The sequence below is a fragment of the Emys orbicularis genome, chromosome 11 (assembly GCF_028017835.1).
Source record: "Emys orbicularis isolate rEmyOrb1 chromosome 11, rEmyOrb1.hap1, whole genome shotgun sequence".
Lineage (NCBI taxonomy): Eukaryota > Metazoa > Chordata > Testudines > Emydidae > Emys > Emys orbicularis.
Window position 1 is genome coordinate 58,764,828 of NC_088693.1, and position 14,563 is coordinate 58,779,390.

A 14,563-nucleotide genomic window follows, 5' to 3' on the forward strand; every position below is an offset into this window, starting at 1 on the left:
CCTCCGAATCCCTCGATCCCAGCCCGGAGCATCCTCCTGCACCCCAAACTCCTCATTCCCAGCCCCACCCCAGAGCCTGCACCCCCAGCCGGAGCCCTTACCCCCCCCCCCGCACTCCACTCCCCTGCCCCAGCCTGGAGCCCCCTCCCGCACCCTGAACTCCTCATTTCTGGCCCCATCCCAGAGCCCGCACCCCCAACCAGAGCCCACACCCGCAACCAGAGCCCTCACTCCCTCCCGCACCCCAACCCCAATTTTGTGACCATTCATGGCCCGTCATACAGTTTCTATACCCAGATGTGGCCCTTGGGCCAAAAAGTTTGCCCACCCCGGACTGAAGGGTCCAATGGCAAAGCAGGGAAGTGGGACAGAGACAAACTTTAAAGTGGAAAAGCTTTTTGAAGCAAGCATGTTTTTTTCCTGACCCTTTAATTCTTCATTTAGAGGAAATAACTCAAGTCTCCCTTCATATTAGGAGGTCTCCTGATTATGCTACCTGCTGTGCTCCAACTCCCCCCTTTTTACCAGTTATTTGTTTTATTTTTACAAGCTCTGTTTCCGTGTCTGCAATATTTGATTAACTGATATTGTAATGATGACAAGTTCTGGAAGTGAACAGTTCTCTTGTCATTGTGTTGATATCACAATTTTCATTCTGTTGTCATTTAACTTAACCTACTACTATAAGTCACATGACAATAAACTCAGTCTCGAGACCAGTCCTTTCCTGTTGCATGACTTCCTGTTGGGACTGAGAAGGAACAAGATCCACTGAGCTGATTGACTCCAAAAGTAAGTGAAATCCACACCCTTAAATTCAATATCATTTTATGTTTGAAGGGAACTGAGTTTTGCTAGGAAATTTCATCCACTGATCTGCCTGACCCCAAAAGTAAGTGAAATCAATATCCTTAACTTCAATCTCATTTTATGTTTGAAGGCAACTGAGTTTTGCTAGGAACAAGATCCAGAGACATTTCATCCACTGATCTGCCTGACCCCAAAAGTAAGTGAAATCAACATCCTTAACTTCAATATCATTTTATGTTTGAAGGCAATCGAGTTTTGTTAGACCAATATCTCTTTCTAGTTTTTCTCTTTCCCTGTTTTGGATTATAATCTAATGCCAGAAAACAATGGAGTTAGAATTTTTAGTACACTATCCGCACAGGCAGGCATACACACATGCAGATATACTGTCTATTCTGTCTACATATATAAACTATAGCATTCAAAGTTTATAGAAAGTTTGAAAGTGAAAGTGAAATTAATTTAATTCCCTTTACAGTAAAGATCGTTTTTATGGCTATAAATTGTTTATACCTTAATCTAGGGGTATGCACGTGTGTCAGATGAGACCTGTTCCCCCAATCCTATATTGACAATTAGCTATCAAGTGTGTATTCTCTTTTTTTTCAGAGAAGTAGCAAATAAGATCAAGCAGCTGAAAGCACCGACTCCTGTCTGAATGACTCATGTGCCTATTCTCATTAGTTTTCATATGGCCCAGAGGTGCAGATTCTCATCTGTTTCTAAACTAATTTTGCATACATTTAAAAGAGAAATGAGCATCGGGGAACAGAGCTTTAGATAGTGTGGTCTGTAGGACAGGGAGTGAGTTTTACTGGGTTTTTCTAGACAAGAGTTTAAGGTCCTACTGTATAGTAACCAGTTAAATGATTGCCAATTAACTCAAGTTAACATACACGATTGTGAATGCTAATCCATACACTCCTCAAACCTTTGCAGTCTACCTTAAAATGGGTCCTCAAATCAGCCACAAATGTTTGTGTCATGGAACAAATTATTGCAGAGTGTCTGGATTAGCATTTACAATTATATTAATTAACTCAAGTTTATTTGGCAACCAGTCAACTCTTTACCTCAGAATCACAAACCCTGGTCTACACAAACCTGCCCTGTGTTCGAAGAGACCAACTGCAAGGGGCGAGCCTGACCTCATGGGGGGGTTTGGACACTGCCACCATACACACAGATTACTGACTCATCTGACAGTGGGAGACTGGCTTGCTCTTGCAAAGGGTTGCCATACTAAATGTTCTCTCGCAATTTCAGTCTCAGAATGGTGCCCAAATGAAAAAGACAGGAGGAGAGAGACCTTCCAGGCATGCTAAGAGGGGGTCCCCCACAGGGCCCACTCAAAGAACTTCAGCCACCCCATAGATTCTTCCTCCCAAGCCCTCACACTCCTCCGATACCCCTGGATGGCCCTTCTGCCTGTGCTGTCACAGAGGGAGCAGAGCACTGACTGGCACTCTCTGCAATGAGGCAGACAGACTAGCAGCATATGCTGCTGTTCCCACACTATGGGCTGAGGATTTTTGGAGCCTCATGCTCCATATTCCCAAATTCAGAGACCCGTTCTAAATTCAGTACAGTAGAACCTCAGAGTTATGAACAGCTCAGGAATGGAGGTGGTTTATAACTCTGAAATGTTCCTAATTCTGAACAAAACATTATGGTTGTTTTTTCAAATGTTTACAACTGAACATTGACTTAATACAGCTTTGAAACTTTACTATGCAGAAGAAAAATGCTGCTTTCCCTTTATTTTTTTAGTAGTTTACATTTAACACAGTACTGAACTGTATTTGCCTCCCCCACCCGCTGCCTGATTGCGTACTTCCAGTTCCAAATGAAGTATGTGGTTGACTGGTCAGTTCGTAATTCTGAGGTTCTACTGTACCTGTGTCCTGCCCTAACTGTAATCCAGGACTGAGAATTCAAAGGTCACTGGGGGCTTTAGGTGCACAGTGAAATGGGAAACGTGTGGCTCTAGCCCCTACTTGAGCTTTGGAAATGATCAGTATGCTCTTTAGCTGATCTGTATCTTACAAATGTGCAGTGTGATAGTAAATAGCTTAGCTTGTAAGTGAGCTGTAGTTTGCAAGTGCTGGAGACAACAAGTATAAAGTGAATTATCTTTCCTGTCTAAATTGGAGTGGCCTGGTTGCAGGGACCTACAGGGGCCAGAAAAAAAATGTTTATAGAAGCAGTAGTAGCTTAGGGAAGCTTTTACTACAATTGAGACACACATCTGTGATGACAGGTTTCAGAGTAGCAGCCGTGTTAGTCTGTATACGCAAAAAGAACAGGAGTACTTGTGGCACCTTAGAGACTAACAAATTTATTTGAGCATAAGCTTTTGTGGGCTACAGCCCACTTCTTCGGATGCACAGAATGGAACATATAGTAAGGAGATATATATACATACAGAACATGAACATGGTCCACCTTTTCATGTTCTGTATGTATATATATCTCCTTACTATATGTTCCGTTCTATGCATCTAAAGAAGTGGGCTGTAGCCCACGAAAGCTTATGCTCAAATAAATTTGTTAGTCTCTAAGGTGCCACAAGTACTCCTGTTCTTTTTACATCTGTGATGGAGTAGTGTCCATGGGTCTCATTTATTGCTCAGACACTTTGTTGATTTTAGATCGAGGGGAAACGGGTGTCCGATATATGGATCTTGCTTCTGGGTAGCACTGAATCTTTAGAAAAAGAATAATGCTGACTTTCAAAAGAACAACAGGCAGGATCTAGGAAAGAAAAAAGGAAGCACTTGCATGCAGCTGGATTGATTCTGCTGCCAGAAAACCCCAAACATCCTCCCAGGGAAAGCAGGAGGAGCTTGTTTCCATGACATTTTCTCTTACCTTTGCTTCTGTTCCCAAGTGCAGGTTCCTAAAACTGATGAATTGAAAGGGGACAAAAGAGACCTAACATCAAAACTATGACAGGGGGACATCAGATGTGTATTTTGTAGCATGTATCCATTTATTATGGTGCATTCCACGTGACGTGACTCCTTTGTAATTGTGTTGACCTCGCCCATCAATCACATCATTCCATCATCATCTCACTTTGTGTTTAGATCTGATTCCTCATCTCTCAGCCGTAAAATGAGTGCAGACATATACAAGCTTCTCTTCTTCATCAGCGAGGAACTGGACTCGGAAACCCTGATGGCCCTGAAGTTTCTGAGTCTGGAGTACATCCCACTGAAGAATCAGGAAGACATTCAGGATCCCAAGGATTTCTTCCAAAAGCTCCAGAACAAGGGACTGATAGAAGAAGAAGATCTGTCCTTCTTAAAGGAGCTACTGTTCAGAGTAAACCGCATAGACCTCCTGACTGGTAAACTGAGCTCCAGCAGAGACGAAATGGAGAGGGAGCTTCAAATCCCAAACAAGGCAAAAGTTTCACCATATAGGTATGGAGTATGATAGTAAGGACCCTTTGGAGCCTCTTGGGCTTAAAAGGCCGAGGTAGAGGTGTTCTGTTATGTCCAGCTTCATTCTTGTTTCCTACCTGAATTGTCTTCCATTTTATCTCCCACACAAATCCAGGGAGAATTTTATTCTTTTCAATCTGGCTCTGTGCATCTTGCACACTTAAGGACAAGTATTTAGCTCTATGCTCTAATGCTATTGATTGTGTCCTTGGTACTATTCCGACAGAAGTGACATCTCCATTTTTCTAAAGAGACCCCGTTTCCGAGAAGGTTTTTTTTTCTGGAAATTATCTCACAATCATAGTATTGTATTGTAACTAGAGAGGGGTCAAGCAGGCTTTGGGTTGGATTTGGTCCTCTCAAATCCAGACAGAGCCTGAGTCTTACCTAGGTTACTTGCAACCTGATGTGTGCTATGTACTGTCTCATTCCTGGAAGCATTGCCACTGAGTGCTTCTGAGAGCAACTATTTTCACTTTGGACTGCACTGATTTTCTGATACTGTGATGTTGTTCTCAGCCTTGGCTTTCAAGGATGTTGTACATGTAGTAAGATGAGGCCCTGAAACATAACCTCTGTGTCAGAGGCCCAGTCTGAGGCCTGAAGCCTGAACCAAAGTACTTCCAGGCATTGCTAAGCAAAAGCTGGGCTGTGAGCCAGAGGCAGGCCCCACTCACAGAAGTTGGCAAGAAGAGGGCTGCTAGAAGCAGGTGCATCCAAACATAAGTGCTAATAAGAGGAACTTGTGCCAAGATGGCATCAGAACACTCCACAGAGATAACAAGGAACAGGCAGGTGCATCTTAAAGACAGGGTCAAAAGGACAGCTTGATGGATAGATATGTTTGAAACAACATGATCAAAGGAGGAGACAGCACCCTAATGAGCCAAGGGGCTGTACTTCAATACGTCAGTAGGGATGAGTAATCTGTCCTGTAACTGTATAAAAGTAGGTCCTGGAGTGCACATCTTTGTCTGGCCTAGGGGGCAGTGGAAAGTCCCGCCACTGCCTGAGCTGGTCCATTGCTAGGGGGCACAAATTCGTAGTATGTCCTGTAGAGTCTACGGGAAACTATTACTGTGCTTCGTTTGACAATAAACCTGGCTCGGGTTCCTTCGTACCTTACTAGAGTCTGTGGTCTTTGGGGGTTCTCTCGGGGTTTGCTGTGTCAGCTATCTGCGCAGAACTGGGGCAGCACACAGAGGGAACACACGTGCAGCCGACTGTTATCATCATCGAACAAGAGCAGAGCACCACACCGGTAGCTACTGACAACAGTACATAGCAGTGATAAGGATGAAGCAAATCCCTTTACTGTGGACCAGCCCGTCAGGCACATGGGACATACCTGACAGCATTTAGGTAATCTTCATTTTGGCTAATTTGCTTCCTTTCTTCCCTTATTGTCAGGCAACTACTTTACAGAATCTCTGAAGAAATAACTAGTGAAGAAGTTGCCAGTGTAAGATTCCTGCTGCAAAAGGAGCTACCAAAGAAGAAGCTTCAGGACAATGCTGTAAGAACAATTGATCGTGGTGGCTTCTTGTGCATAGTTGGTTCTGAGTCTCTGGCTATGGCTATGCTACACCTTAAATTGACATAAGTTATATTGCTCAATGGTGTGGTTAGCCACCCCCCTGAGCGACATAGCTTATGCTGACTTAGTGCTGAGCACACCGGTGCGTAAGTCGATGGGAGAGCTCCCGCCAGCAGGGACTGGAGTAATTAAGCCAACGGGAGCTCTCTCCCGTCAGCTTAGAGCGGCTACACAGAGAGCTTACAGTGGCACAGCTGCAACAGTTCAGCTGCACCGCTGTAAGGTCTGTAGTAGCCATAGTCTAACTCTTTCCTCGAAGGAGGTAGCGAAAACAGGTGCATGTGAATCCCAGCCTGCAGTGGGGATGGCTCATGATAAGTGGAAGAGCTGTGAGATGGTCTCCATTAGAAAATGGGTCCTTCTTTCTCCCTCCTGTCTTAGTCTCCTTTCCCCACCATTTCATCAGTCTTTCCCACATTCTCATTGTCTTATCCACACCATCCATCTCCCTGCCTCTGCCTCCCACACATTCAGCACGCTCCTCTTCTCTACCCACTGCTTTCAGGGTATTGATGTTTGGGTGGCACCCAAAGGAGGAGGATGTGGTCTGGAGAAAAAGCACAGGATTTGGGAGTCAGACAATCCTAAATTGTAATCCTGGCTCTGCCAATGACTCATGTGGTCCTGGGAAAGTCACTTAACCTTTCTGCCCCTTTCCTTATTTGTAACATTGGAATAATGATACTTACCTAGCTGCCTCCCAGGGTCTGGTGAAGGTTAGATAGACAAATAACTATCTTTGAAGCACCCTTCTTGAGTCCATCATCCACAAGGCCTGCATTAAAACTCTCCCTAAAAGCCCCAAATCTGCTTTGGTCCCTATGGGAAGATTAGCTGATACAATTACAATTTTGGGGAGTAATTAGGAATAATTTATGTAATGGAAAACCTACAGCAGTGTAACTAAATTGTTCTTTAAAAATCCATATTAGTTACACATCTGGAATAGAGATGCACTTATCCAGGGTTATACTACACTTTTTATTCTAGTTTAATTTAATTTGGTCAATTACTGGATTAAGCGAAACCAGTTTAAGAGTATCTACATTAGTGGTTTGCACTGCTTTAATGAAATCTGTTTTGTTACATATGTGCAGAAAAACCATATGCAGACCAGCCCTAAAATCCCCTATCTTAGCTTAATTTATTTTCCCATGAGGTGGCTAATTCACATCTTGACACCCGCTAACACCTTCTAACTTGGTGTATTTCTCCACCCCCGCACCCTCCCAATTCTCTGTCTGTTTCTGTCTTCAGCCTGTCCTCTCCTCAGAGCAGGGAACCTTGCCTTCCTTTTGGTTTGAAAAATGCCTAATATGTTGGGGTGATACCTGAAACTAATACATAATCAAATTTTTTTAAACAGACAATATTGAAGCTCTTTATAGAAATGGAAAAAGCTGGGATAATGAATGAAACCAAACTGAAGGTGCTGAAGAGTATTTTACGGGACGTTAGACCTGACCTGGCGCAAAAAATTAATACCTACGAAGTAGAAACACAAGGTAATGATTTTAAACTACCCATTTGAATATTCTTTTGACTGAGCCCTGAGGATCAAAGGAAGTGGTGATGAGGGAGACATTCGATGTAGTCTGCCCCCTTAGGAACTATTGAAAAATTGTTCTGCGTAGTATTATTTTCTGTGCTTTGACCAGTCTAGTTTTAAATGTCTCTAAGACGGAGACCTGCACCGCTTCCCTTGGGAAACTAGTCTGTAGACTTACAGATTTTGCTGGCAGTGAGTTGCAAGGCTTTATTTTCCCTGAGCTAGTGCAGAGGTTGGAAAGAAGATTCATGGAAAGGTTTTGAAAGGGAGGCATTTTTACTCAAGTCGGTGCCAAATGCTTTAAAACAGAAACTGGGACATTTCCAGCACTTCCAGTTACTGTGTTCTTGATGAGCTTTTGGGGATGAAGCAGTGACTTGTTCACCTGACAGGCCCAATGTTCAGGAAACAGTTAATGAGAGGCACCACCCAGCAGCCAGGGGAAAGTGAGAATACACAGATTTGTTCATAGCAGGTTCTCATTTGCATTTGGCTTAGTCATGTGTGTTTCTCTGAGGCCCCCTGGATGGCTCTCAGAGCATTTGGACTCTTTCTCCCAGCTATTCTAGGATGTACTTGTGAAGCATCGCCTGTTTGGTGAGTAGAGAAGATAATGGCTCTGAGGCAGATAGTGGCTGTGTCTAATCTTGACTATAAAAATTCTCCCACCAGCGGTAGCAACAGTGGAAGCACTAGTGTCAACAGATCACTGGTGCTTTACCACCCCTTGTTGTCTAATGCCGCTCAGGGTAGGTGTAAACAGTACAGTAAACGTCAGTGGGCACCTGAATGATGTCTACACCAGGGGTAGGCAACCTATGACACGCGTGCGGAAGGTGGCACGTGAGCTGATTTTCAGTGGCACTCACACTGCCCAGGTCCTGGCCACCGGTCCGGGGGGCTCTGCATTTTAATTTAATTTTAAATGAAGCTTCTTAAACATTTTAAAAACCTTATTTACTTTACATACAACAATAGTTTAGTTATATATTATAGACTTATAGAAAGAAACCTTCTAAAAACGTTAAAATGTATTACTGGTACGCAAAACCTTAAATTAGAGTGAATAAATGAAGACTCGGCACACCACTTCTGAAAGGTTGCCGACCCCTGGTCTACACAGTTGTGCTCCCCACTGCTACCTCTAGAAGCATTGCAACAGTGGGAGATTTCCAGGAATTTCTAGTGTGGACAAGAACTGTAGCCAAGGGGGAAAATTATTTAATTCATCTCTTTAGGAGGAGCAGGAAGGGGACATATTTTTCAGCCCTGTTGCCACTACAAAAAAATACCTTTTCAGCACAGCCATGTTTAAACATGATTATGACTTATTTTTGCTGGTCTAGATAGTACAAAAATGTCATAACTAGGGATGTAAAAATTTTACTGGTTAACTGATAAGCATCAATCTTATTGGTTTTGGTTAACGATTAAACTCTGCTGCCAGCTCTGCTCCCGGGACGTGGGACCGGCAGCCAGTACCCTTTGTACTCCTAGTTTCCCACCTATGTGAACTTCTTAATGGTTAACTGTTTAACTGATACTATTTTAAACCCTATTTACATCCCCAGTCATAACCGTGATGGAGAATTATGTTTTAACCCTAGTAGATGCCTGTGTTACAACCATTTTTCACAATCCTGTTTAAATATTGTTATTTCTGTAGTATAGACAGGGCCTTTATCTCAGCCCAGGGCAACAGAAATGGTCAACCTGTCAATGGGCTAATCCATCACCAGGAGGGCACGAGGGGAACCCATTCCTGGAGGGGAAGAGAAGAGAATCATCAGTCACTAATGGGAAAAGGGATCTCCTCCAATATCTAAAAATAAAACCTCAAGGGAACTCTTATTCAGTGGGACGTGACAAATATAGCGAAGAAGCTGCAGAACTGGTACAGCCACAGGGTTTCTTTCCCGTGTTGAAAACTGGTGTCAGTTGATCATGATCTAATGTACTGACAGTTTAGAGAGAGTGAGGCTCACCAGAATTGTATGTATACTGGATGAGTTGCTTCGTCTGCCCAGGCTGTTTGTCCTTTAAGACTTCAGGGTAGTTTCTGTTGAAGACTAGGTGTGTAGCTAACCTGATGCCTTGAGAGTCTTGCTGCACTGAGACCTGGGATAGCCTCGGTTGAATTTGTCCATCATTCTTCTTGTCTCTTCCCGTTTCAGCCCCAGATGAATTGATCACGAGCTTGGAACCTCCTTTTCAGAGCCTGACATTTAGCGAAGGTATTTTGTTACCGCTCCTTAAGTAGATTAATAAATTATAAGGCCAGAAGAGACCCTTGTGATCAGGTCTGGTCTCCTGTATAACACAGGCCTTAAGATTTTCCCTGAATTAATTCCTGTATGAAGTAGAGCATAGGCTCACTTGGTTAAATATAACTTAGCTAAGAGTCCGGTCACTGTCCTATCCGTGAAGATGTTTGTTGCCCGCGTTGTTTCCCACCTAGATTCTGAAGCCCGTACAGATTTCATGATCAGTGCCATGGAGACTCAGCCTCTTGATTCATATGGTTAAAAATAGGACTAATCATCGCTAACTAAATACACCTAAAACCAACCTGATGTTAAGCAGTGGTAGGCCCATAGGTGCTAAGGTATAGATGTTATCTTAGTGGTAAACAATGATGAAAATGTGAGCAGTTCTCCATGTTTTAGGGGTTGGAAGTTGTCCCCACCCCACTCCTTCAGATCATTTGGATACCATTCTTTGTACTGAATTATGTTAAAGTTAAGACATCCCTTTTGACTCTAAATGTCCTTTCGTGCCCCTTGTAGGTCATATTCACCAGGAAGTTCCCTGCCCTAAAACATGTGCATTTGCGGGCCCAGGTGAATCGGGATCAAAGGAAGCAGTGTCAGTGCCAAAGGTGAGAAATCCTGATGTTTACCTTGAACTGCTGCTCTCCTCCTGACCCTGATGGGCATAAATCCCATTTACAACCCCCCCTACAATTGTTGGTGAGGCCCTAGGGAGCCCTCATCCAGAATACAAGAGTAAGCCCCACCCTTTGCTGTTTTGCCTGAGGATCAACACCCCATTAGGGTTAGTGGCAGGAAACAGAGCAATGTCTGCCATTGGGGAAGGGGGGAGAGGGGAAGAGAACCACCAGGACACCCTGAAGCAATTGGAGAGTTTCCGGCAGTCACGGTTAAGGACATCCCTCCCTCCCTCAAATCATGCTGAAACAATGGATAAGAACCAATGAACCTCACCAAGCAAAGGAGGGAGGGAGCAGGAATCTCAAAGGTAGCCCCCACTACGTGCTCTTGGGGGGGGGTATTGGGCTGGGCTGGGGACAAACACCTGCTCCCGTTCCCTCTACTCCAGAACACTAATCTCGCCTTGGGGGAGGGAGGGAGGGAGTGCTCAGGGGGGAGGAAATAGGGTTCTTATTTACCCACTCCCTTCCATCCCCCTGCAGGCAGAGGTTAGAGTTGTCCTAGATTCACAGACTTCCCCTGCACCGCGTCCCCAGCACCCCAGCCTGTGGTATGTCTGTGGGGCTTAGATGAGGCGGGGTAACAATCTGTGTTTAGTCCCATTTCTCTTTTGGGTACCTTAAAACCCACAGCTCTTTATGCTGCTTTTGCGATCTTGTCATTATGCTCTGTACATCTCTACAGCTCGAGAACCCCTACACGATGGACAATAATCCTCATGGCTATTGTGTGATACTGAACAACTCTGATTTTAAAAATCCTGATGAAACCAGGAGAGGCACAGACAAAGATGCTGGTAAATATTTTGCTTGTTGAACTACTGTGGGGGTTTTCAAAGTTGGACTTTGTCTGAGGGAACCATTTAATCTACCCTCCTTTGTAGAATGGATAAGCTACGGTGTTGTCACTCTTTCCTTTCACAAGACCACTCTCACCAAGCTCCCTTCCCTCCATGGTTGGTCTGACAGACATGTCAGCCATTATGGTATCAGAAAAGCTACAGTATTTAGGCTATCTCTTCACTGCCAAAAAGGGTGGTCTTATTACAGCTTGATAATTAACCCGTGTTAGCTTTCTCCCTATAAAAGCCTAATGGAGATACAAGTAGTTTTTACCTTGTAGTTGTTAGGTGAGGTCAGCACTACACTCCCGACCTGTGGATGACCTCACCTCCCTACACTGCAGTACACTGTCTCTGCCAGGATTTTACAGCCTGAGAGCTGACTCATTAGTTATCTTGCTGTAAAAACACCCCTTTTAGTCTCCTTGTCAATTCCTCCAGTAGAATTTGTCTGTTTATAGCTGACAGACTTCTTTTTATCCTCTTGGACAGAATATGCTAAAAATGTAGTTTAAGGAAGGAAAGTCTTTCTGTTCTGGGTACAAGCTATTGTTTATAGTGTGTGTATTTATGTGTGTGCCTTTTCTGCTATGTTGTGTTTCTGCTTGATGACTTCTCTTTCTCTCTCTTTTTTTTAATAGTTCTTAGAACTGCCATAAAGTCCTTAAGCTCTCAATTCTGTGTTCGCTTAACCTACAGTCTGCAACTGGAGGATATAAGGAGACCACACTGCCAGTTAGAAAGTGTTCTGATCCAGTAGATAGACACATCTGGTTGCAGCAATGCTCAAACAAATCCAACTATCTTATCATCTTGCCATTTGCCTCTAAGCCCTTCCTCCTGCAATAACTCCATGTCTATCTGAATCCACACATCCTTCCTTTTTAAAGCTGCATCTTAAAAAAGCATATATGGCTGAATTTTAACTCTGACCCCTTTCCAGTTGCTCGTTTCCCAGTCACCCTCTTCTCTCTAGGAGACTCTTCTCGCCCATTACAAAGCTAAGTCAGCGGGTACTGGGAAAGCTGTGTAGGTCCTTACCTTTGTTAAGAGCCAGATTCTGCTGCTCTTGCTCTACACAGAGTAGTTAATTTCAACAGGATTATTTGCAGAATAAGGAATTACTCCTATGAAGAGTGGCAAAATCCAGCCTTAAATAAGTACATCATCATTCTCTTGTTTTATCAAGAGCTATTCATAAGTATCTCAAATCTCTGGGCAGCATGAAGTTGGTGAAAGATGCTTAAACAAACTAAACTCTCATTATGTATAATGATTAATTGCTATGGAAGTAAAACCTGCTTTTTTTCTGGGAGGACAGCATGATGCTCAAGGCAAAGGCATTGTATCAGGAGTAAATGAATAGCTGTGTATTTTTTGCTAGGGCAATATCATTTTGATCCAAGAGGACTGACAGGGTGTGGAACAATAAGGTGGGCTTCTTCGTGGGACTGTAACACTTTCCAAATTGCCTGACAGTGTCTCTTGTTCTCCAGTGCAGTGCCTGCTACAGTTTCATCTTCTTCCCTCTCTTCTGTTTCTTTATGTTAAATGAATGCTGACTCTCCCTCTCCCTTTCTCTTCCAGAGGCTCTGAAACGGGTCTTTGAGTGGCTTCAGTTTGAGACAATTGAGCACCGAAACCTAGAAGCAGAGGAAATCTGTAATACAATCAAAAAGTATAGCAACATGGACCATAGCAACATGGACTGTTTCATTTGCTGCTTACTCTCACATGGCGAAAAAGGTAAAGAACGTGGGACAGATTGGAATTCTGCAGCCGTCAAAGATCTGGTCTCCTGCTTCACTGGATCTGAGTGCCCCTCGCTCGCTGGCAAACCCAAACTCTTCTTTATTCAAGCCTGCCAAGGTAAGAGAGGGCAGAAAAGTATCCCAGTGAAAGAAGATTCTTCTCGACAGCTGGAGACAGATGCTTTACCCTTGCCTTCCATTCCTGACTGGGCTGATATCCTCATTGGTATGGCTACAGTGGAAGACTTTGAGTGCTACAGATACATAGAGAAAGGCAGCGCGTTCATTCAGTGTCTCTGCAAGGAAATAGAGTCTTTCTGCCCACAGTAAGTACTACTCATATTCCCCATTTTAATAGCACGTAGAGGACTGATGAATTTGTCCCAGAAACACTTTCTTAAACTAGCTTAGTAGAAACCCATTGACAATAGTACTTTCCACTTACTGTATATAGCACTTTGCATCTTCAAAGCACTGCATGTTCATTAATTAGACCTCACAACCCCTCTTTCACGTCGCTAAGTGTGGATTGTTATTCCTGTTTTACAAATGAGACTGACTTAAAGTGACTTGCCTGAGGTTACATGAATCAGCAGCATAGCCAGGATTATATTGCTGGACCTTCAGGCACCCAGTCCCCAGCTCAATCCTCCACACGGTGCTCCCTCCCCAGCTGTATCCTGTATAGTATTTTACAATATTAAATGACCAATGATTTTGTTCTTCCAAGGGGAATTAATGGGAGTCAGTGGAAGCAGGCAAATCTTTTTAGTAAAGAACAATGGCAAGAACCTCTCTTCACTAGGCTGCTGGTCTATAAAAAAAGAATTGCTAGTGTTTTGGTTTAGAAATGAAGGGAAATGGTGTCTGGTGATAAGTCTTGTGTAGCATCATGGAGAGCTGGGTGAGGGATTGGATGATGTGTTCATTTGTTTCTCCATATTATCTAAATGCTGTTCCTAACCAGTACCAAGAGGGAAGACAAATGTCACTTGGTAGAAAAACTTACACTGAGTGGCCTCTCTGAAATTCTTTTTTCTTCAGATATATGTGGAGTGTAATGGTTACATAGTAGAGTATTCAAACTGGGGGACTAGCCAGGAGTACGGGGAAGCCATTGTCCTTGTCCCAAGGGATCATGGTATCAAGCAAACATGGATAACTTCCCAGACCAGCCTCAAAGGCCTAGTTTGAAAGTACCATGTATTTCTATGTAACTCTTTTTTTCCTTGTAATGTGTTTAAGGTACGTGGATCTGCTGACAATCCTGACACAAGTCAACAAAAAAATGGGAGAAAAAGAGTTTAATGGGAAAAAGCAGATGCCGGAAATAAAATCAACCCTGCGGAGGAAACTGATCTTCCAGGTGCCAACGCTAGACAATTAACCAAAGCAATAAGAAGTCTGAGATACACTAAATTAGGAATTTTGGGATGGATTCAACTTGCAGTTCCAAAAGACAAATGGACTGGATTTGTTCAGTTAGGTCCCAGTCCTAAAAGGTACTGAGGGCCCTCAACTCTCAGATCTCCATCTCTGCAATGGCTCAGCGTCCTGACTTCCAGATCTGCAGCTGTCCAAGTCACCAAATGTGCGTAAGCAAAGGGGCTGAGTG

General features: G+C 43.6%; 1 protein-coding gene across 1 annotated transcript; it reads left to right on the forward strand.

The window, feature by feature from the left end:
* Positions 1–3,924: 3,924 nt before the first annotated feature.
* Positions 3,925–14,335, forward strand: LOC135885638 (caspase-8-like). Its single transcript, XM_065413469.1, has 8 exons — positions 3,925–4,238; positions 5,670–5,775; positions 7,223–7,361; positions 9,580–9,639; positions 10,192–10,283; positions 11,041–11,152; positions 12,785–13,274; positions 14,194–14,335. The coding sequence occupies exons 1-8, from the start codon at positions 3,928–3,930 to the stop codon at positions 14,333–14,335; spliced, it is 1,452 nt and encodes a 483-aa protein (XP_065269541.1). The 5' UTR covers positions 3,925–3,927.
* Positions 14,336–14,563: the final 228 nt, after the last annotated feature.